The sequence below is a fragment of the Dryobates pubescens genome, chromosome 11 (genome assembly GCF_014839835.1).
Source record: "Dryobates pubescens isolate bDryPub1 chromosome 11, bDryPub1.pri, whole genome shotgun sequence".
NCBI lineage: Eukaryota > Metazoa > Chordata > Aves > Piciformes > Picidae > Dryobates > Dryobates pubescens.
Window position 1 is genome coordinate 12,601,268 of NC_071622.1, and position 20,604 is coordinate 12,621,871.

The 20,604-nt window shown below is 51.1% G+C and overlaps 1 protein-coding gene across 1 annotated transcript in view; it reads left to right on the plus strand.

The window, feature by feature from the left end:
- TNR (tenascin R) overlaps nucleotides 1–20,604 on the plus strand; it is an 89,372-nt gene that overhangs the window by 49,293 nt on the left and 19,475 nt on the right. Inside the window, exons 2-12 of the mRNA XM_054165728.1 lie at nucleotides 2,371–2,927; nucleotides 5,242–5,718; nucleotides 6,164–6,427; nucleotides 7,208–7,323; nucleotides 10,436–10,586; nucleotides 13,209–13,478; nucleotides 15,244–15,429; nucleotides 18,850–18,939; nucleotides 19,052–19,315; nucleotides 19,949–20,212; nucleotides 20,319–20,438. Of these exons, the coding sequence (XP_054021703.1) occupies nucleotides 2,432–2,927; nucleotides 5,242–5,718; nucleotides 6,164–6,427; nucleotides 7,208–7,323; nucleotides 10,436–10,586; nucleotides 13,209–13,478; nucleotides 15,244–15,429; nucleotides 18,850–18,939; nucleotides 19,052–19,315; nucleotides 19,949–20,212; nucleotides 20,319–20,438 (2,698 nt within the window). The 5' untranslated portion in view covers nucleotides 2,371–2,431. The remainder of the gene's footprint in view (nucleotides 1–2,370; nucleotides 2,928–5,241; nucleotides 5,719–6,163; nucleotides 6,428–7,207; nucleotides 7,324–10,435; nucleotides 10,587–13,208; nucleotides 13,479–15,243; nucleotides 15,430–18,849; nucleotides 18,940–19,051; nucleotides 19,316–19,948; nucleotides 20,213–20,318; nucleotides 20,439–20,604) is intronic.

Genomic DNA, 20,604 nt, shown 5'->3' on the forward strand with positions numbered 1-20,604 from the left:
CAAGGATGTCCTGTTCCCATAGCATCCCCCTCTGCCCAAGGTAGAGCATGAGCATGGCTGGAAGCAGGTGCCATGCTGTGTCACTGAGAAAGGCAACATGGGTAACATCCCACCACATCCACGGTGATTAATACACTGATAAAGAGATTCTGATCCATGAACCTGATGGTTTCTACCAGCAAATGAATGGCTTTGGGTCTCTGGGTTAGAGTCGTTTACTGCCCAACCCACATGCTGTCATTAGTGAGCAACCTCCCCCATGTTCACCCTGCTTTATCCACCAACCAATCTCCTGCTCCCTCATCCCTGCATGAGCCCTTCTCCCTCCCTTCCTCACCTCTAGCTGTGCTCAGAAACAGGCTTTGGTGTCAATATCGAGCCAGGCTGGATCTGAAGAGCGGAGGAGGGGGAGGATTTCATTTCCCCACGTCTAAGCTGCTCCTGCAATGAGCCTCACTTTGAAGCTCTGGCCCCACTCGGCGCAGCTGGCTCACAGCCACAGTTGCTTCCACCCTGTGCAGACACAAAAAAAAGCAGAGGAGAAGCCAAGGAGCAGGTAGTTAGTCTCCAGTGCCAACCAGTCAATCAAAGGCAGCCAGCACTAATGAGACCCTGTGCCTTCCCCTGTCACAGCTGCCCCATTGCACAGGGACAAGAAGTCTCTCCTTGGGTCAGCCAGGGCCACCCAAGAGCTGCTGGAGGGCTCAGAAGGCAGAGGAAGATTTAAGGGGACTGGGTTCCGAGAGTGCAGACCCAAACTGACGTGTATGAAGCATCAGTCCCAACCCTCTCCCTTCTGTTGCCATCTCTGGTGCCCTTATTCTTTCTGTCTTCTGCAGGCATAGCTGAAGACACCACAGGAGTCAGGGGGGAGGAAGGGACCCCCCCTGCATGTAGTTATTTCCTTTTTTCTTGCTTTTCCTAAAGCCCAGTAAAATAAAAGAGCCTACCAAAGAAGTCCCAGGTGCCTTCTCACAAGAAGCTTTACAGCTTCTTGGAGCTTTGGTAAAGTTTCTGGTGATGCAGTAAGGAGGTTTCTCAGCTGTTTGAACCTTTTTACCAGCACTGTAAAGAACCTGCTGACCATGTTCTGCTGCATCTTAGGCAACAGGGGCAATGTTTTGAAACCAGAGCAGGGTAGATTTAGACTGGACATTATGAAGAAGTTCTTTACTATGACAGTGGTGGAACATTGGAACAGGATGCCCAGAGAAGTTGTGGACACCTCCTCCCTGGAAGTGTTTAAGACCAGGCTGGATGAGACAACCTGGTCTAGTGGGAGGTGTCCCTGCCCATGGCAGGGGGGTTGAAACTAGGTGATCTTTAAGGTCCCTTCCAACCCAAACCATTCTATGATTTTATGATCTCTTGCTCCACTGGTGCAGAAAGAACCATAAAGCACATTCCCATCATTGATCAGCCCAGGTCCTACAAACCAAATACAGATGAGGAACCACAGAGAGAGTGATTTACATTCCCTCCTAAATGCTGCAAGAGATCCAGCTGAATATTTGAAGATATTAGCTGGAAATCTTTAAGTAGTCATCCTGACACTGAAGCAGTGCCAGCTGAGAGCCTCTACCCATGGCACAACATGCCCTCTGAGCAGCCACTCTCTAGCAATCCCACTTAGCCTGCATGTAAACTACCTCCTGCAACAACATGAGGTAGAAGACATCTTTGGGTGCAATGACACAGCATCACCTGCCCATTAGCACTGTCCATGATGGACCTGGCAGTGATTCCTCAGGGAAAATCAGCTGCAGTTAAGTACTGGTCAGCAAACAGTCCCAACAGGAGTAATGGGGGTGTATCCACCCAGCCTAACTGAGCCAGCACTGGGTGATGTTAGGCTGGAGAAAGATGTCCTCAGAGGCTGGATTACCACCCAGGGGCTCATGATTGATATGGGAACATGAAGTTGTGTTGTTCCAAATCAAAGAAAGGTTAAGCCATAATCCACAGTTGGTCAGGGGGTGAAGCCACTTTAACAGGAGGGATTTGTCTGCTCTGAGCTTCTACTGGAAGCAGCTGGAGCCCGCAGGGTGTAGTTTGATGGTGTTTAACAGCAAGGCTGCAGTTCCTATAGCCACTGGAGGAAGCTTAGCAACCCCAGGTGCAGCTCCTGGGGCATGGCAGAGCACAGGAATGTGTCACACACCCATGCATTAGCCCTAAACACCACTGTTTGAGGGCCAGGGCAGGATCTGCCCACCACACATAGGCTGCACCAAAGCCAGTAGGACTGTGCATGAGTTGAGCTGGCCCCACATCTCTCTGGATGGTTTTGCCCAGAAGGGCTTACCTCTCTACACTGAGCACACTTCCAGGTCTAACACCAGCCATGCTCTTTTTCTTCCATGTCCCCAGGTCCTCCTCACCCTTGACAGACCGAGGCTGGCTTAGAAGGTGCTTCCCTTTCCCAAAAAAAATGGGGACTGACAGTGAAAACCCAGTCCTGAGGAATGTGCTCATCAGCTTCAACTTGCTTCTGCTGGGCACTATCCTCAAGCCTTATGAGTGCCGGCTGGAGGTGACAACAGAACCATCTGGGAGGCCAGCAGTGGATGAGGAGGGTGGCCTTGCCAACTGCAGCCCACCCATCAAAGAGCAGCCAATGGTCTTCCACCACATCTACAACATCAACATCCCCCTGGACAGCTGCTGCTCATCCATGTTCAAGTCTTCGGGTGAGGAGGTGAGTTCAGAAGACGACCGGCTGGCAGAGTACGCGGAGCAGACCTCCGACAGCGAGAGCCAGGTCACCTTCACCCACAAGATAAACTTACCCAAGCAGGCCTGCAAGTGCTCCACCTCCCTCCCATCCCTACAGGAGCTGCTGAGCAGGATTGAGATGCTGGAGAGGGAGGTCTCCATGCTCCGGGACCAATGCAACTCCAATTGCTGCCAAGAAAATGCAGCCACAGGTAGTAATGCCATCCTGTTAGCTCTTGCTGGGGACTGAGGGCTCAAGTCAACTCAGGAACAATAAACACAAACCTGGTGATGCCACTCAAGAGTGGTGACAGAGGAAAACCTCTGTTCACCCATGGTGTGGCTGTGGCTTTAGGGGAAAAGATTGGTTTAGGTCCTCCAAGGCAGGAAAAGCCCTGGGAGGGATTTGGTCATCTGAGTCCTAAAGCCCCACTGGAGAAACCCTGCAATAGCCAGAGCTAAAGCCCCATTACACCAAAATTACCCTTGGTTAAGTGGAGAGCAGGGTCATCTCCCAACCCTGTGGGCTCTGCAGTGCTGTTAGAGATATGCCACTGCTTGTGGGACAGGGAGGAGAGACACAGCTGCTGCTCTCCTAAGCCATCCCTGGGCTGAAGATAGCACCGTGGAGTCAGCAGTAAACCCCTTCATTTTCTCTGTAGGAGAAAAGAATGCATATGAAAAGTTAAAACAAACAAGGATAAAAATACAGGCATAAGTTAAAATCATAGCATGGTTAAGGTTGGAAGGAATCTTTAAAGGTCACCAACTCCAAACCTCCTACAGTCAGCAGGGACATCTGCAGCTAGAGCAGATTGCTCAGAGCCCCACACTGGAATTGGAATAGCAGTGGAATAGGCTGTCCTGGGAAGTGGTGGAGTCACCATCCCTGGAGGTGTTCAGGAAGCATGTGGACATGGTACCTCAGGACATAGTTTAATGGCCATGGTGGTGGTTAGGTTGGTGGTTGGATTTGATGATCTCAAAAGTCTTCTCAAATGGAAACAGTTCTACGATTCTATGCTCTACATGGCTTTTAAATCCCTCCAGAGATAACAACTCCATTCAGTGCTTCCCTGGGCAGCCTGTTCCAGGGCTTGACAACCCTTTTGAGGAGGAAAAATTAAGACAAAATGGAAACCACATATGTGCTCCCAGTGTGTGTGCAAAGCAAGGGTTAAACTCACATAGGGAAAGCAGTGGGAAAACCCTGTTTTAAAGGAATTCATTTGAAGCTCTGATGGGCCTATTTGGGTTACTGGAAACATAGGCAGACAGCTCCATTAAACATTCATGGCTTGGAGGAGCCTCCACTCTGCTTGCAGATGCGCTGAGCTAAAACTGGAGTCATTCCACTTATTTTTACCAGAGCTGCTTTCAATTCACCACACAGCAAAGGAGATCAGGATCCCTACCCCACCATCCAAGGCATTTCCCCAAGGAAGCCACACTCTCCCAGCACACTCACAGGCATCTTCTCTCCACTTTTGATGACTTAACTAGAGACTGAGATCTGACAAGATCCAGATCAGCATTGCCAGCACTCAGTTTAGATAAGAAGCACCCTGCTGCACCCATCTCCCATAGCAAGAGCTGCTCAGATAGATCAGCTAGGATGGAAAACTTAGTTGGGGGTCATGAAGTCCTGCAGCTTGGGGTCTTCATGGTGCAGAAGTACCCAAGGGTCAGAGGAAGCACAGACAAGGTGTCCCTCCATCCTTGGTTCACATTAGTGAAAAAATCAGTACAAATTAACAAGGGAAAATTAGCCTGGTTGGTATTAAGTCAAAGATGAAGCAATAGGTCCACGTCATGGGGCAAAACAGGGGAGCATTGACAATGCCAGAATACCTAGTGTCTTCATCCCTGTGCATCCCTCCTCATCACACAGCATCCTATGCAAGGCTGCTGGGTAAGGGGGGGACATAAGAGGTGGTGGCCATGGTGGCCATGTGCTGTCTCTGTTTTCCCATAACCCCAGCATGATCAAACCCCTAATACTTTTGCAAAGCCAGCAGCTCTATCTTAATCAAGCTTGTCATGGTGGGGATGAAGATGATGTCTTGGGTACATGCCTGCCTCTTGTAGGAAAGATAGAGCAGACCAGGATCTCTCATCTGTAAAAAGGAACAGTGGTTGGAGAGTAGACAACAGGAGGGCCTAGCCAGGGAAAGGCTTTTTTCCCCAGGAAGCGGTCTTGGGAAGTTCTGATCAACTGAGTGCTGAAGAGAAATCAAAGGGAGACTTTTCATCCCAGCAAGGCTGATGGCACTGGCTATGGAAGCCAGTGCTTCCAAGGGGACAGGCAAAATCCTGGAGACCAACCCAAACCCCACCATTTCACCAGTTCTGCCCCTGCAAACCCTAAAGCTACCAGCTCCCAAGGGCTGGACATGCTCAACCAGAGGGATGAGCATCCGTTTTTTTGCCCCTTGTCTTGTCCTCCTATCAACAGGCCAACCTAGGACAGACATTTTGCCCCTCTCCACCTGATGGGCTCTGACCCTTGGTCCTGCATCCTTGCAGGGCAGCTGGATTACATCCCGCAGTGCAGCGGCCATGGGAACTTCAGCCTGGAGTCGTGCAGCTGCGTGTGCATGGAGGGCTGGGCCGGCAGCAACTGCTCCGAGCCCTTGTGTCCGCGGGGCTGCTCCAGCCGCGGTGTCTGCATGGAGGGACAGTGCATCTGCGACAACGACTACGGGGGCGAGGACTGCTCCCAGCTGCGCTGCCCGGCCGGCTGCGGCTCCCGCGGGCTCTGCGTGGACGGCGAATGCATCTGCGAGGAGGGCTTCACCGGCGAGGACTGCTCCGAGCTGCGCTGCCCCCGCGACTGCTCGGGCAAGGGACACTGCGTCAACGGCACCTGCGTCTGCCGGGAGGGCTTTGCCGGGGAGGACTGCGGCTGGCTGCACTGCCCCAATGCCTGCTCCGGCAGGGGCATCTGCCAGGACGGCCTCTGCGTCTGTGAGGAAGGCTACGAAGGGCAGGACTGCTCGGCAGGTAGTGGGGTCATGCATGGGGAGAGCTAAGCCTTAATATATGAAAGCCAGGGCTTCAAGGTGCCCAGAACCTCGAAGAAGCACCACAAAACTTGGGAGAAATTCATACCTCGCTGAGCATGCCACATAGGACCAGCTCAAGCTCTGCAGTTTGCCTGCCTGTTGCTCCTGCCCACAAAGATGCATGAGCAAAGGTTTGGCAGGTGAACAAAAACCTAGGGAGTTCATCCCAACACCAGTGGTAAAGCCTTGGTGCCAGAGCAACTGCAGCCAGGTTCTCCTGGGCTTAAGCCTTAACAGCAGTTAACACAATCACAGATAGCACATAATCCCTAGCCCAAAGCCCCTGCCCATGTCCCACCAGCAGACCCACAAACCCTTCCCCATGGCTGGGTGGGAGGATAAGCCACACACTCCCTGACCCTTACCTCTGCCCTTCCCACCAGTGGCTCCTCCTGAAAACCTGCGAGTGACAGGGATTGGCGACGACTCCATTGAGCTGACATGGGACAACCCAGGGGCAGCCACTGAGTATGTGGTCTCATACCAGCCAGCAGTGCCAGGGGGCACCCAGCTCCAGCAGCGGGTGCCCGGGGACTGGAGCAGCATCACCATCATGGAGCTGGAGCCAGGTGTTGCCTACAATATCAGCATCTACGCAGTCATCAGCGATGTCTTGAGCATGCCTGTCACCTCCAAAGTGATGACCAGTAAGTATCCTGCTGCACCTGTTGCTTGGTACCCAGATAACCAAAAGTGATGCTCGAGGTGGCTCACATTTTCCACAAAAAACTTCTACAGTACAAACTTCAGCCTTCAAAAAAGCAATATGGAGGATATTTCCATCTCCATTTATATTTGTATTGAGATAGGAGAAAGAGGGAAATGTGCCCAGCCTCTACAGAAAGGCTCAATCTAGATGAAAAGCTGAGTGAGTAAAAAGTCAAGGAAACTTTCAGTGTTTGATTGAAGCCCCCAAAATATGGCCCAAAATACTGTGATAGATAACAATAGATATATGTCACAGTGGTCTCAGGTTCTCCTCCCACTCCTGGGTGGTTTCCCCATGACAAATCCCTCCAACATGGGTGATAGCAAAGCAAGAGGAGATGCTGCTGTACATCAGGAGATACTTAAGTCCTGACCAGGATAATGATGCACAAAGGAAATCTTGAGTTTCAAGCTGTAATGACAACCAAAAAGGATCCCTGGAAACTAAGAATAAAGAGGACAGGGAGGAAAGTAAACTATCCAAACATCCCTTTTGCCATCTGATCACCCAGTCTGTTCACAAGGTAATGCAGTGGGATGCTTCAGTGTCCATCAGCCCAGCAGTCTCCCTCTTCTCCCTCCAGCCCACCCAGAATGAGGACAAAGGGACTCTGCTACTAAAAGGTTCCTCATTGGCTTTGCCATGATTAAAAATAGCCCCAGAGAGCAGAGCGGAGGCCAGCAACACCCACACACTCATACCCCTCTCTGCCTTACAGACATTGCCACCCCACAAGGGCTGAAGTTCAAAACCATCACAGAGACGACAGTGGAGGTGCAGTGGGAGCCCTTCTCCTTTCCCTTCGATGGCTGGGAGATCAGCTTCATCCCCAAGGTACCATACACATGGCATGGACGGGTACACTCGGTCATACTAAAAACACTGAGCAAGCAGATCCTAAATTAGCTTCCAATTAATCCCCTCCCCCCCGCCCCGGGTTGCAGTTTGTCTGCTTCACATAGTCTCATAGAATCATCTAGGTTGGACCTTTAAGATCATTGAGTGCAACCATTAACCCAGCACTGCAAGGTCACCACTAAGCCATGTTCCTCAGCACCACATCTACACAGCTTTTAAATCCCTCCAGGGATGGAGACTCCACCACTGCCCTGGGCGGCTTGGTCCAGAGCTTGACAGCCCTTTTGGAGAAGAAATTGTTCCTGATGTCCAACCTAAACCTTGCCTGATGCAATGTGAGGTCATTTCCTTTTGTCCTATTACTTATTCTTTGGGAGAAGAGACCAGTCCCCACCTTGCTCCAGCCTCCTTTCAGGGAGTTGTAGAAAGCCAGAAGGTCTCCCCTCAGCCTCCTTTTCTCCAGGCTGAACAACCCCAGTTCCCTCAGCCACTCCTCACAAGCCTTGTGCTCTAGATTCCTCACCAGCACCTCAATGTCCTTCTTGTAGTGAGGGCCCTACAACTGAACCCAGCACTTGAGGAGTGGCCTCACCAGTGCTGAGTACCAGGGGACAATCACTGCCCTAGTCCCGCTTGTCATTCTGTTGCTGATACAAGCTGGGATGCTGTTGGCCTTCTTGGCTACCTGGACACAACAGACAAGCCCAAACACCTCAACATCCAACTGCTAGCTTGCATTCATAGTCATTGATGTCAAGACATACATGTCCTCAAAGAAATTCCCCAGTAAAATCAAGAGAAGCAGATAAACCCTCACTGTCTCCTGCTGTCACCTCCCCCACCCCCCACCCCCGCCCTTTTCCCCTTCCATCTCCTTTGCCATGACCTTTGCTGCTCCTCCTCTTCCTCACCTTTGCTCTCTGCATGCTAAGCCACCCAAAGCAGCCCTGCTGGAACTGAGCAGCCGCCAGCTCTCCGAGAACAACCTTCAGCATCCCCAAGTCACACGCACAGCTAATTCCTGCCATGGAATTTTAATCACTGCGATAAACAGGTAGAAACTGTGCCAGAAAAGATGAAAGGAGGAAAATGTTGCCCTAAATATCACATATTTTTCTGTGCACGGCAACAAAAATTACACATCAAGTATTTCATCTATATTCATAATTTCTACACCATTTAGCCATAAGTGTAGCTCCAATTGTATATGGAGCCTCTTTACAAGAGCATTCAAGCCCCAGCAGTAAAAGAAATGCTGATTAAGGGCTCAATTATGACGTTTTCACTTTGTACAAAGCCCTCGCTGGAGTCAAAGGCAGCTCTGGGCAGTGGAGAACTGCAGAACTTGGCTCCAAAGTTTTAAATACTCTTCACTGTAAAATGTCATTATACAGCATGCAGTGAGGGCTTGATTGCTTTAAAAAGCTCATTCCCTCATTTCCAAAAAGGCTGGGTGGATTTGGAGGCAATCTGGGAGACATCCGCACAAAACTGGTATTGGAAGACCAAGTTCAGGTGCTGCAATTATAGACCCCAGGATAATTTTTGTTCGTCGTTGGGATAAAAGCCAAAATGATAAGGAAACATCAGGGTAGAGCTTTTAGCAGCAAAACCCAGCTCTTTTTCAAACCCTTCACTGATATGTGGGAATTAAGCTCAACAGCATCCTCCTGAAGTAGATAAATGAGGATGTATCCATTTTAGGGTGAGGAATCGCCAGGATAGAAGCAAACTTCTCTCTGCAGGATCATCAATAATGACTTTTTCCCAAGTCAACCCCAAAAGACAAATCCTTGGTCACCCTTTCCACCTTTTTTAAGCTTAAAACCATGCAGAAACATTTCAGGATCTAAAGGTAAGGTGCAGAAGGATGACTGTTCCTGGATGCAGGTTTTGGGGGCAGGGAAGGACTGTAGCTCACCAGACTTTGAAGTTCTTTCATTTATTGGTCATGTGCGTGGCCCTGCACCATAAAGGCACGGTTAAGCTCCTGCCCGAGAATTGGACTCTCTGAGTCTCAAACACCAGCTTTTCTCCTAAAACAAGGCAGAGGGTGCTGTTTCCTTCACTGCCTGCAAGCAGTGCTCACTTGGGCAAACACTAAACCATTGCCACACCCCAACCAAAACCAAAACCTAGTCCCAGAGGCTAAAAACAAGAGTTGCAACAAATAACCTCCACGAGCAAAACCAAGATGGCTTTGTCTTCTCCAAAATTGGCGAGAGGATGGTAATCTGGTCCTCAGCATCCCCAGGAGGATGCTTACACCCTCTGCAGAGCAATCCTCCTTTTGTGCTCCCCTCCAAAAGCAAGGTCCGGGGCGGGGGTGGGGTGGTGTTTCCCATCTGCTGTGTGCACTGGGGATGGGGGCGGGGGGGGAAAGACTGAATGAAGATAGATTTAGAAAAGAACATTAGGAAAGGTAAGATGGCAATTTATGGATAAAATGGAAGATTTCCTGTTTAATGAGAAAAGAGATGAATATGAATGGAGAGCTATGTGCAAAGATTTGTTTAGCGTGTTATTAGTGAAGACAGCAGCGAGAAAAAAAAAAAGATCCTTTGTCCAAACACTGGCAGGAAAGGTGACATTTGCTGTTGCTTTAAAGCCTTACAGTTTTTCACAGCAAAACCACAAAGTAAAATGATTTTAATAAAGATATGTAAAAAGCAAGGGATGGCAAAATAAAGACCTTACGGTTTCATACCTATATATGGTAGACTCCTGGCACCTGAATGGCAGGGAAAAGGCTTCTAAGTACAGGCTTTGGGGTTATTATCTTTTCTGTTCTAGAGACCAGCAGACAGGCAGAAGGTGGAATACAGAGATTGAGGCAGGGGGAAGGAAGGGATGGGGGAGGATGTCTCAACCCACCAATGTGGACGACTTCACCCTGTGTGGGTTTTCTACACCTCCATGAGGGGATATGCCAGGAACAGGATGTGATTTGGGGATGCAGGGCTGGCTACAGAAGGATGCAACATGGGAGCACCTCCTCTCCATGCATCATCACCACCAACCCCTGCTCCCCTCCAACACCATTTTTTGTTTTTATTGTTTTTTAATGTTTGTTTCTGCCCCTCTGCAGAATAACGAGGGTGGTGTGATTGCCCAGCTCCCCAGCACCGTCACCACCTTCAATCAGACAGGTCTGAAGCCAGGGGAAGAGTACACCGTCACCGTAGTGGCCCTGAAGGAACAAGCCAGGAGCCCTCCCACCTCTGACAGCGTCTCAACTCGTGAGTGAGCCTGCTCCTGGGCAGCACAGCAGTGCCAAGGGTTTGGTCCCCAAAATACTAAGTTCCCATCAGTGAGAGCAGCCCAGCACTGCATGTACAGTGATAAAACTAGCACCGCTTAACTGCCCAAACTACAGGTGAACTGCAGCAACAGCTTCTTCATGCGGTATTTTGTCCCTCTCCCTCCCAAATTGCTGCAAGCACAGAAACCATGTCAGGGTTAATGGGCTTGGGAGCAAAGGCTCAGGTTTGCTTTGATTGTGTAGCTGGAGAAATTCCTTCTCTGCTAATCCCACAATTCAGAGGCTGGATGCCCTCAGGAAACATCTCTACAAATGCGTTCCCTACTCATATATAACAGATCAAAACTCCCACCTGCTTTTGTGCACTAAATGCCCTCTAAAGCCACTAATTCAGGCATATCAGGGAGCCAGGAGCAATAGCACAATCCTTCCTAACCAATTTATTCAGCTAGTCATGGGTCCATCCCGTAGGCTTGGGGAAATTCAACTGGGTCTGCTCATTGATGAGATGTGGCGATGGGCAGAGCTGACTGGGTGACAAGAGACTCACCATGCCAGATCTGCAGTCTGCCCTGGCAGCCAGGCAGACATCTACCTCCATCCAAGCTGTTGGAAACGGAAACAGCATTTAAATAGCTGCTGGATGGTTATAACGAGGTGATGCTCTCTCCAGGCTGCTAATTTGAGGCAAAGCAGAGAGGGAAGGGAGGGTTCCTCCACTAGCAGCAGCTTGCTGCAGGTCTGAGCTTACCCAGCACAGTCCTTTCCTCCTGCTTTGCCTCCGCACTCAGCTCGAGGTGGCTTAACAGAGACATCTCCTGGTCAAGCCCAAATCTTTCTTTCTTTAGGAAGTCGGAAAAAAAATGAAGAGAGGCTGGTACTTCAAACTCAGTGGTTGACCTTTGCAGAGGAGTGCAGATGGAGTGGTGGTCCCCCAGGTCCCTCCTCTGTGAAGGTGTCCCCATGTTGGCACATCTGCCTTCCCCTGCAACACCCCTGTAGTTTTGCCTCCATTACAATCGTTCTGCCTCAACACCTTGTGCAGGAATTGAGAAGCAAAGGCATGGTTTCATGCTGCACAGCTGAGCAGAACTTGATACATCCCAGCATCACCTGGATGACTGGATGACATGAGGTAGTTGGAGATTCAGGATTTGGATCAGCACGACCTGCTCCTGGCCAAGCCGGACACCCAGCTCCTGCCTAAAGAACCATTCTTCCCAGCTGCCCTCCCTTCTCCTTTGCTATTTTGCTCCTAGACCTGACCCCACTGCTCCCAGTTCCCCCATATGTCTTTTTCTAAGCCTCCTTGGTCCGTTCCACCCCTGCTTACCCACATCTCCCCTGAACTTCCCACCCTGGGGTGCAGCACATCCTTGTCATATAGTGTCATTTTCTAACACACACAGCATTTCAGATGTGTTTGCATGCAGCAGAGCCTGTTGTACAGAGCCAGTATGGGCTTTTTTCACCCACCTTGTGATCATGGATGTGATAAAATGGGCTCCATGCATCAGTGCTCCCATGTCACAGGTGTGATGGCCAGGCTTGGCACATCCATCCATCCATGCAGCAGTTAGGTCCTGCTGAACTCAAAGCATCCATCACACAGGCTTGAGCCCAAAATTTCCAGAGATCAAGTATTGGGAGATGTGAAGCAGGGAAGGATTAATTCTCTGCAAAAGAAAGAAATGTCCAAAACTGTCTCCTAGTAGATCCCTAGTATGAATTTAGCTGAAACTCCTTTATCTGAGAGCATTTGGTGGACACCTTCCCTAGCCCCACACCCAGCTAGCTTGAAGACTCATCAAAGCAGTCGTGTTTTCTCCTCTTTCCCCACTGCTAAGACATCAACAGCTTTAGGAGCTGATCCCCCAGCTTAGTGACAAACCAGGAGCTGGCACCAAAGCAGGAACATTTCTAGAAACATTCCTCAGTTCTTGATGCTTGGATCAGTCCTTGGCCCCACGTTATTTAACACATTGTCAACGCCTTTCAAAAGGCATAATATCATTGCTGATAAGTGACAGAAAGACTCAGAAAAGAGTAAATTGAGTGGAAGGAGATCATAGATAAAAGTAGTTTGTATGGCTTGAAGAACTGGGCACAAAGGAGAGCTTTATGTTTTTCAATGCATCACGAAGTACAAGCAGTTATCTAGGAGCAGACCACAGTTAGACACAGGAGGTTATAGCCTGGAAAATGCCACCTGAAAAAGTAAAGGAGAAATTGTTGCTGATAACCAGCCTGAGAGAAGGGCATGAATTGCGTTATAGCTGTAATGGGCATGGATGGGGGAGCTGTTGGTGTCCACAGCCTGGGAGAGATATCAGTGAAGGTCAGAAGGTTCAGGAAAGAGCTTGGGGACTGGGACAGACACCTGGGAACACCACCAGGACCAAACTCCCCGAGTACCTCAGAGCTGGGGGTCGTGTCTCTTGCCCATGCCACCTCCTCGCCTTGTCCCCACATGCTAATTCAGGTCACTCTGAAGGATGGGTTGTGGCATCCCTGCAGTTTGGTGTCCCCAGATCTGCCACTTTTCCCCACTCCAGCTTTCCTACAATAACAGGTGCCCATCTCCCCTCCTCCTCCACAGTCATCGACGGCCCGACGCAGATCCTGGTGCGGGACGTCTCAGACACGGTGGCCTTCGTGGAGTGGACGCCGCCGCGCGCCAAGGTGGACGCCATCCTGCTGAAGTACGGGCTGGCGGATGGCGAAGGGGGCAGCACCACCTTCCGCCTGCAGCCCCCCCTCAGCCAGTACTCCCTGCAGGCCCTGCGCCCCGGCGCCCGCTACCACCTCGCTGTCAGCGCCCTCAGGGGTGCCAACGAGAGCCGGCCGGCCCTCGCCCAGTTCACCACAGGTAGCTAGCTGGCTTTGCTGGGAGAACCGGCGTGAATCACTAAGCCTCCAGCAAGCACGGGCAGATGGCTCGCTGCCATCTGCAGATGGGCTGACCTGCAACCAGCATGGGGGTTTGCACACCTGGAGCTGAATTGAGGGGGTTTTGCATCTGGGATTTAGTGGTACCTGGTTTCACCCTAGCATGAGTGAGCTGGGCTTTAATCCAGTGTCCTGGGAGGAAGCAGCACAACGAAAGCACGATGGTTGTGATGTAGGTCACAATGGAGACACCTGGAGTGCGGGTGCCTCTCACCCTGTTGCAGTCCCGGTGCAGAACAAAGCAGAGCAAATGATTCAGATCAGCCCAAAACACACACCCAAAGTGGACCCTCTGCCCCTCCTCCACTAGTGCCTGTTTAGCCCCTAAACCTCCAGCACAACAGGTCTCCTTCAAACCCTGTGCCCCACAGGGCTGCTCACATGATCCTCGGGGCAGCCCTGGTGATTCCAGATGCCAGCAACCAGGTAAAGGCCTCAAAACCCCCCCCACATTTAGATGACAACCCCTGAGCAAACCCCACCTTGGCCACATTGCACAGCAGCACCAAGGCCGAACCTGCTGAACATTCCCACCAGCTTCAGTACCCGTTCAGACCCGCAGCTTAGCTCAGCCCTGTGGTTAAAACTTTAAAAGCCAGCAGCTTGCACCCTTCATAGCACTTAGAGATCAACATGTGATCCTCAACAGCACCAAAGCAACAAGTCCAAGTGTGGATTCAAGGTGATGCTCGCTCCCGTTCAGCATCAAGAGCCAAGGCAGACGCCTTGCCCAAGGAATCAGCAGTCAAGCAGCTGAAAGCAGACCAGTCAGAAATGTGGTTTTCTAATTTTATATCTTCTCTGACTACCCTTAACTGGTTGGTGAAGCTTCAATTAATGTTAAGCCTGCAGATAGCTACCAGGTTTAATTTACCATGCCGTAAAGGGAGGAGGCAGTGCTGGTTTTATGGGATATAAATTACTTGTCATGGACGTTATTGGTGGCTACGAGGCTCCTTCTCTAATAACTGTGGTGTGTGAATTGTGTCTGTATATATCTCTACAGATAAATATTTTGGATGAGATGTTCACCCTGACTGATTTGCTGCGTTGGCATTCCTTGCTTTGTTCCTAAAAGGCAATGTGAAAAATACACCCCCTCCCCAGCTAAACTCAGATCCATCAAGGAGCAGTAATTACCCCCCATCTGCTGGCATCCAGGCCCTGCACAACACCACCCTGTCACTCCCCGGAGAGGATTATCCTGCTAACCAGAGCAGATGTGGTGCACAGGCTCAGGAGCAGTAATAAACAGACCCTTTGGGCAACACCTGAGCCTGTAAAGATGCTTCAGGTTCTTCTCAGAGCAGTTCAGGCCAATGTGTGACTGCTATAAAGCCCTTTTGCTCTTAGGCATGCTGCCTCAGTTTCCCTTACTCTAATTAGGGGGAAAACACTTTTCTTTTCCAACCAATATGCAACAGCTCCTAAAGCAACCTAACAATGCCCCAACACTTGTGCTGGTCTCATGGGCAGCATCGCCCAGTCCATGCTGAGCAGGAGGTGGGAGCAGCCACCCTAACCCTTTCTGCAAGGATATGTCCTGGGGAAGAGGGACCATGATTGGGACCTCACAGCCATCCCACCTGGGTACCACTCCACCTCTGTTTAGCCATGCCAAGGCCATAGGGTGCATTCCCAGTACCCAGTGGTGAGATGGTGCCTCTCTCCCTTATGTCACACAGAGATTGATGCCCCCAAGAACCTCCGGGTGGGCTCGCGGACATCCGCCAGCCTTGAGCTCGCCTGGGACAACAGCGAGGCTGAGGTGCAGAGCTACAGGGTGGTCTACAGCACCCTGGCCGGGGAGCACTACCATGAAGTCCTGGTGCCACGTGAGACTGGTCCCACCACCCGGGCTACCCTCGAAGGTATGCATGCACCCACACGCCCTTCCTCCCCCTCCTTCTCCTCCTCTTCTCAAGTAGGTAGGGCTATGGTGGGAGAGCCTGAATCAGCACCAGTGCTTGGCTGCCCTTATGCTAGAACGTATTCAAGGCTGGTTTGGAGCTTGCTGGTTACCAGAGAGAAGGTTTTCCTCGGGATGAAGTTCATTTTCCTCTCCGTGGGTCTGGACTCGGGTGCTGCTTAACCACAAGCTGAGTGATGCACCTCCAAGTGATGTACCTCCAGTAAGGGTCTGTCCAGGTGCCACACAGAGCTGACAAGGAGCAAAGTGAGAAATGAGGAGAGGAAGCATTTTGAGGTTGATCTAAAGGAAAATATTATTTTGCTCTTCTTTTTTTTCCCTTGCTGGGAAAGATTCACAGGTGCTGATGCTCTGTAGGCAGTGATGGGGAGCCAGGCTGCTCAAGTTCACTACATTATCCTACATCAGGCACAAAGCAGACCCAAATCCAGGGATGCTATTTCTGATCAAGTTCTTCAAGCAGTACATCACTCAGGCCAGCACAGGGGGTGCCACTTGAGGCTGCAAACACCACCCACCTCCTGCTGCCAGGAAGATCCCAAACACCTTTTGCAGCAACACAGCAAAGCACCACACAAGATTCCTTTTTTTCAACTACAACTGCTTGGCTGCTGGATTTGCAGCTCCCATGGCCAGCAGGACTAGGGAAGGGATTTTCTGCCTGTACTGGACACTGGTGAGGTCACACCTCAAATACTGGGATCACTTTTGGGCCCCTCACTACAGGAATGACATCAAAGTGCTGGAGCAGGTCCAGAGAAGGGCAATGAAGATGGTGAAGGGTCTAGAGCACAAGTCCTGTGAGGAGTGGCTGAGGGAACTGGGGTTTTTCAGCCTGGTGAAAAAGCAGCTGAGGGGAGCCCTTCTGGCTCTGTACAAGTCCCTGCAAGGAGGCTTGAATGAGGTGGGAGTTGGTCTCTTCTCTCAAGGAATAAGTGACAAAAGAAGAGGAAACAGCTTCAAGTTGCACCAGGGGAGGTTTAAGTTGGACATTAGGAACAATTTCTTCACCAAAAGGGCTGTTAATCCCTGGAACAGGCTGCCCAGGGCAGTGGTGGAGTCCCCATCCCTGGAGGGATTTCAAAGCTGTGTAGATGTGGTGCTGAGTGACCTGGTATAGTGGTGACCTGGCAGTGCTGGGTTAATGGTTGGACTTAATGACCTTCGAGGTCTCTTCCAACCAAAATGACTCTATGGTTCTATGGGGTTTTGTTGAGCATACTTACACATACAAAGAAGTTCTTCAGTATTGGGCAGGATGAGTCCTTCCACACTGACTGTGCCCTCCTTCTACGCTGACTCTGCCATCCTGGGACCTCTCCAGCCTGAAAAGGGTTTGAGCATCTCTGCCATATGGAACTAAAGTGAGTTCAATGGGAAAGTTGAATGCAAGGTGCTGACACAATGACAGTGAGTCACGAGAGAGGCTGGAGGGCAGGCAGGCAATCTCAGCGGTTAGCTTGGACTATGTGGTATGTGGAAAGAAAGAAAAATGTAGGGGTAGTTTCTGCTGGATTCATGATGAGGACAGGTATGGAGAAGTGGGTTGAGGTCAGAGACCCTGTGCTGGTTACCTGCTAGCTTTCCTCTAGGATACTTACTGCCTTTCTAGGTGAGAAGGAGCATTAAAAATGAGCCAGGTCCACCCCCTGAGGCAGAGGTGCAATAGAATCCCAGTGACCCAACCTGCAATGTGAAAGCCCAAGCTTGCCTCAGAGGATGTGGCAGCCTGAAGGCTCTTGTTTTTCTCAATAAAAGTCTCTGGCAGAGCCACAAGAAACCTCCCTGAAGCACTCTTTAGAGATGCAGAGGCTTAAGTCAATAGTGAGGAGCAATTTTTATGTAGTGCCTTTCCATCATCACCTAAGTGCATAGATAAGGGGAAAAAATTGAATCGTGGCAGAAAACAACCCCCCAAAAAATTGTGCTGGCAAAAAGAAAATTAAAACCAGCCAAGATAGCCATAGTGTGGGTGGCAGATGAGATTCTCTAACAGCTTCATTGCACACATAGTAGTCCTGTCCTCCAAAGCCTTGTTGCACACGGTGCAAAATCCATTGGGATGGGTTTCCACCTGCTCGGCACCTGGTGAGATCCGTGGTGTGAAAGCAGTCAGAAATTCCTTCAGCCACCTTCAGCTGCCTACAGGAAAAGCCATGAGGAACTGCACCAAGCAGGGGTCAAAAGAAAAGGGAAAGAAAAAAAAAAGAAAGAAAGGGGAAAAAAACCCACCACCACCCAACAACAACACAACCCACAAAAAAAAAAACCCCACACAAAAGAATGCAGCTTAAAACAACAGCAAGCCTTGCCCTGCCCAACATGTCTCCCTTCAAAATCAGCATTTGCACAGAAATATCTCTAATTTTGCTCTACCCAAAAGAGGTGGGAGAGAAAAGGCATCAGTTTGTATGCTCCTGCTCATTTCTTCCTTCTCCTCCCCCTTTCTCCCAGCCTCTTCTTCGTTCCAGGCTACTTCTGACACTTATTAGGCAGAAGTGAAGGGGGGGAGGGGGGGGAGGTGTCTATCTCCCCCTTGACACCAAGGCTGCACTGCAGCAAAATAGGGGCAGGAGGGGGTGGGGGGGTGGGGGGGTGGGTGTCCCTCCCTCCTGGCCTCTTGGGGAATGTTTTCATGGCTTCAGGGGTTCCTGCCTCTGGGCAAGGCAGGGTGAGGTTGAGCTGGAGGGTTTGTGGCTTTCTCTAACCCTGTGGGAAAGATCATGAGACACAGGGAGGAGGGGAATAAAACCACCAGTGGCCAAGCAGAAGCGACAAGCAGGAGATGTCCCACAAAGATAAACCAGCTCTCAGCACAAGGTGCACAGGAAAGGATGAGCTCAATTCCCAGGTCCCTTGGGTGAGGCACCACAGGAGACATCCACCCCAAGGAGCTGAGCTTGATCTGGCTCCCCAAGACACAGCGCCTTTGCTAATTAATGTGCATTTAATTTACTCTGCATAATTTATTTCTCTCTGAGCCAGCAGCCCTGTGACAATATTTGGTGTTGAATCACTTTGGGAACAAATATAGCTTCTTTATGGTTCCCATCTCAGCCCTCACACAGACAGTTTCTATCTGGATGCCAGCAATTACAGCAGCCCTCAGCAACAGCTTGTAGAAATGGCTTGTTCCTGAGCTAGAACAACCCAAATCCCTGGCCAAAGGCATCCACAGGGCTTTGGGACACAGCTCAGCCCTCCTGCAGCCTTGGGGGGAACTGCTGACCTGTGGGAGAGATGCTCAGGAGGGTCCCACACTGTCCTTAGTCATGGGAGGTGGTGGGAGAAGTCACCCCCCAAGGCCACCTAGGCAGGCACTGCTGTCATATCCCTTTGTGTCCTTTACACCCTCTGGCAGATCTGGTGCCGGGGACAGAGTATGGCATTGGGATCTCAGCCGTGATGGACAGCCAGCAGAGTGTGCCAGCAACCATGAATGCCAGGACTGGTGAGTCTGGCCCCATTGTGTGCTCCAAGCACAACTGGCTCCTATGGCTCAAATGTCCCTATGGGATGGTCCATGCATGGCGACAAAAGTCGGCACCAACCCTCTCCCACAGAGCTTGACAGCCCTCGGGATCTCCTGGTGACAGCCTCCACAGAGACATCCATCTCACTGGCCTGGACCAAAGCCTCAGGACCCATCGATCACTACCGTGTCACCTTCACCCCTGCCTCAGGGATGGCCTCCGAAGTGACAGTGCCCAGCAATGAGTCACAGCTCACCCTCTCAGAGCTGGAGCCTGGGACAGAGTACACCATCTCCATCATTGCCGAGAGGGGACGCCAGCAGAGCCTGGAGGCCACCGTGGATGCCTTCACAGGTAGAGAAAGACAAGTTGGAATGGGATCAAGGATACAGACCACCACCCCATGCTGGCACCTTCTCCAGCCCACTGCATCCCAAGCACTGAAACTTTTGAGGATGGGGGTGACAGCTGGGGGTGACAGCTGGGGGCAGTGCCTCCACATGGGTTCAGGTCCATTGACATCTGAAGGAGAATGTCCTCTCAGTGCAGGGGCACCGTGGCCTTCACCAGCAGAACTGAGTACACCTGCTTGGCTGGAGGGTCCCATAAGGACAAAGCAGGGGTCACTGCACTGTGGTCAGAGTGACCTGAGGGTCCATAAGGAGAATTTAAGTCTTGAGGGACATTGCAAGGACCTCTGAGTGAAAAGACTGAGTTGAGATACCCAGACAACACATACCATCTGTAGTGGGACAGGCCCATCACTTTCCATGTAGGTCTGGGATGAAGGATGTTTGCAGGCAGAGGTGAGAAAAGCACCATTTGTCCCTCCCAGTTCTGCCTCTTGATCCCAGGACAGTTTCAGATAAATGGAGAGCCCAGAGCTTTGCCACCTCTGTTGGGTATTTCCCTTACAAGTGCTGGGCACAGTGGGGAGGCTGGGATCTACAGAGAGTTGGGGCTGCATCTCCCCTCTCCGTCTTGCAGGGGTCCGGCCCATCACACAGCTCCACTTCTCCCAGCTGACATCCTCCAGTGTGAACATCACATGGAGTGACCCATCCCCACCAGCAGATCGCCTCATCCTCTCCTACAGCCCCCGGGATGAGGAGGCCCAGCAGGTCACACTCGATGGCAGCCGCAGGCACGCCAGCCTGACGGGCTTGCGGCCATCCACCGAGTACCTGGTGTCACTGGTGGCTGTGCACGGTGCCATCAGCTCCGAGCCCGTTGTGGGCTCCATCACAACAGGTACCATGGGACACCCCACACTGGGCATGGGACCCCTCTGGGACAGCAGGCATCAGGGCAGGGAGCAGACCTGCCTCCCACAGCTTTGTCTTCTTCATCTCACCAGGGATTGATGCGCCAAAGGACCTCAGGGTGGGCAACATCACCCAGGAGTCCATGACGGTGTACTGGAGCCCTCCCATCGCTGCCTTTGACCACTACAGAATCTCTTACCGCTCTGCTGAAGGTAGTGGGTCAGACGACTCTTGCCTTGAGCTCTCAGCTGCCAACCCTCCCTCCATCCATCGGTGTGAGCAAGCCACCAGGTCATCCTCACCTCAGCCAGCATCCTGGCGCTCTAACCAAAAGGCTGTAGGGACAGAGGATGAGGTGTCTGGGAAGAGAATGGGAAG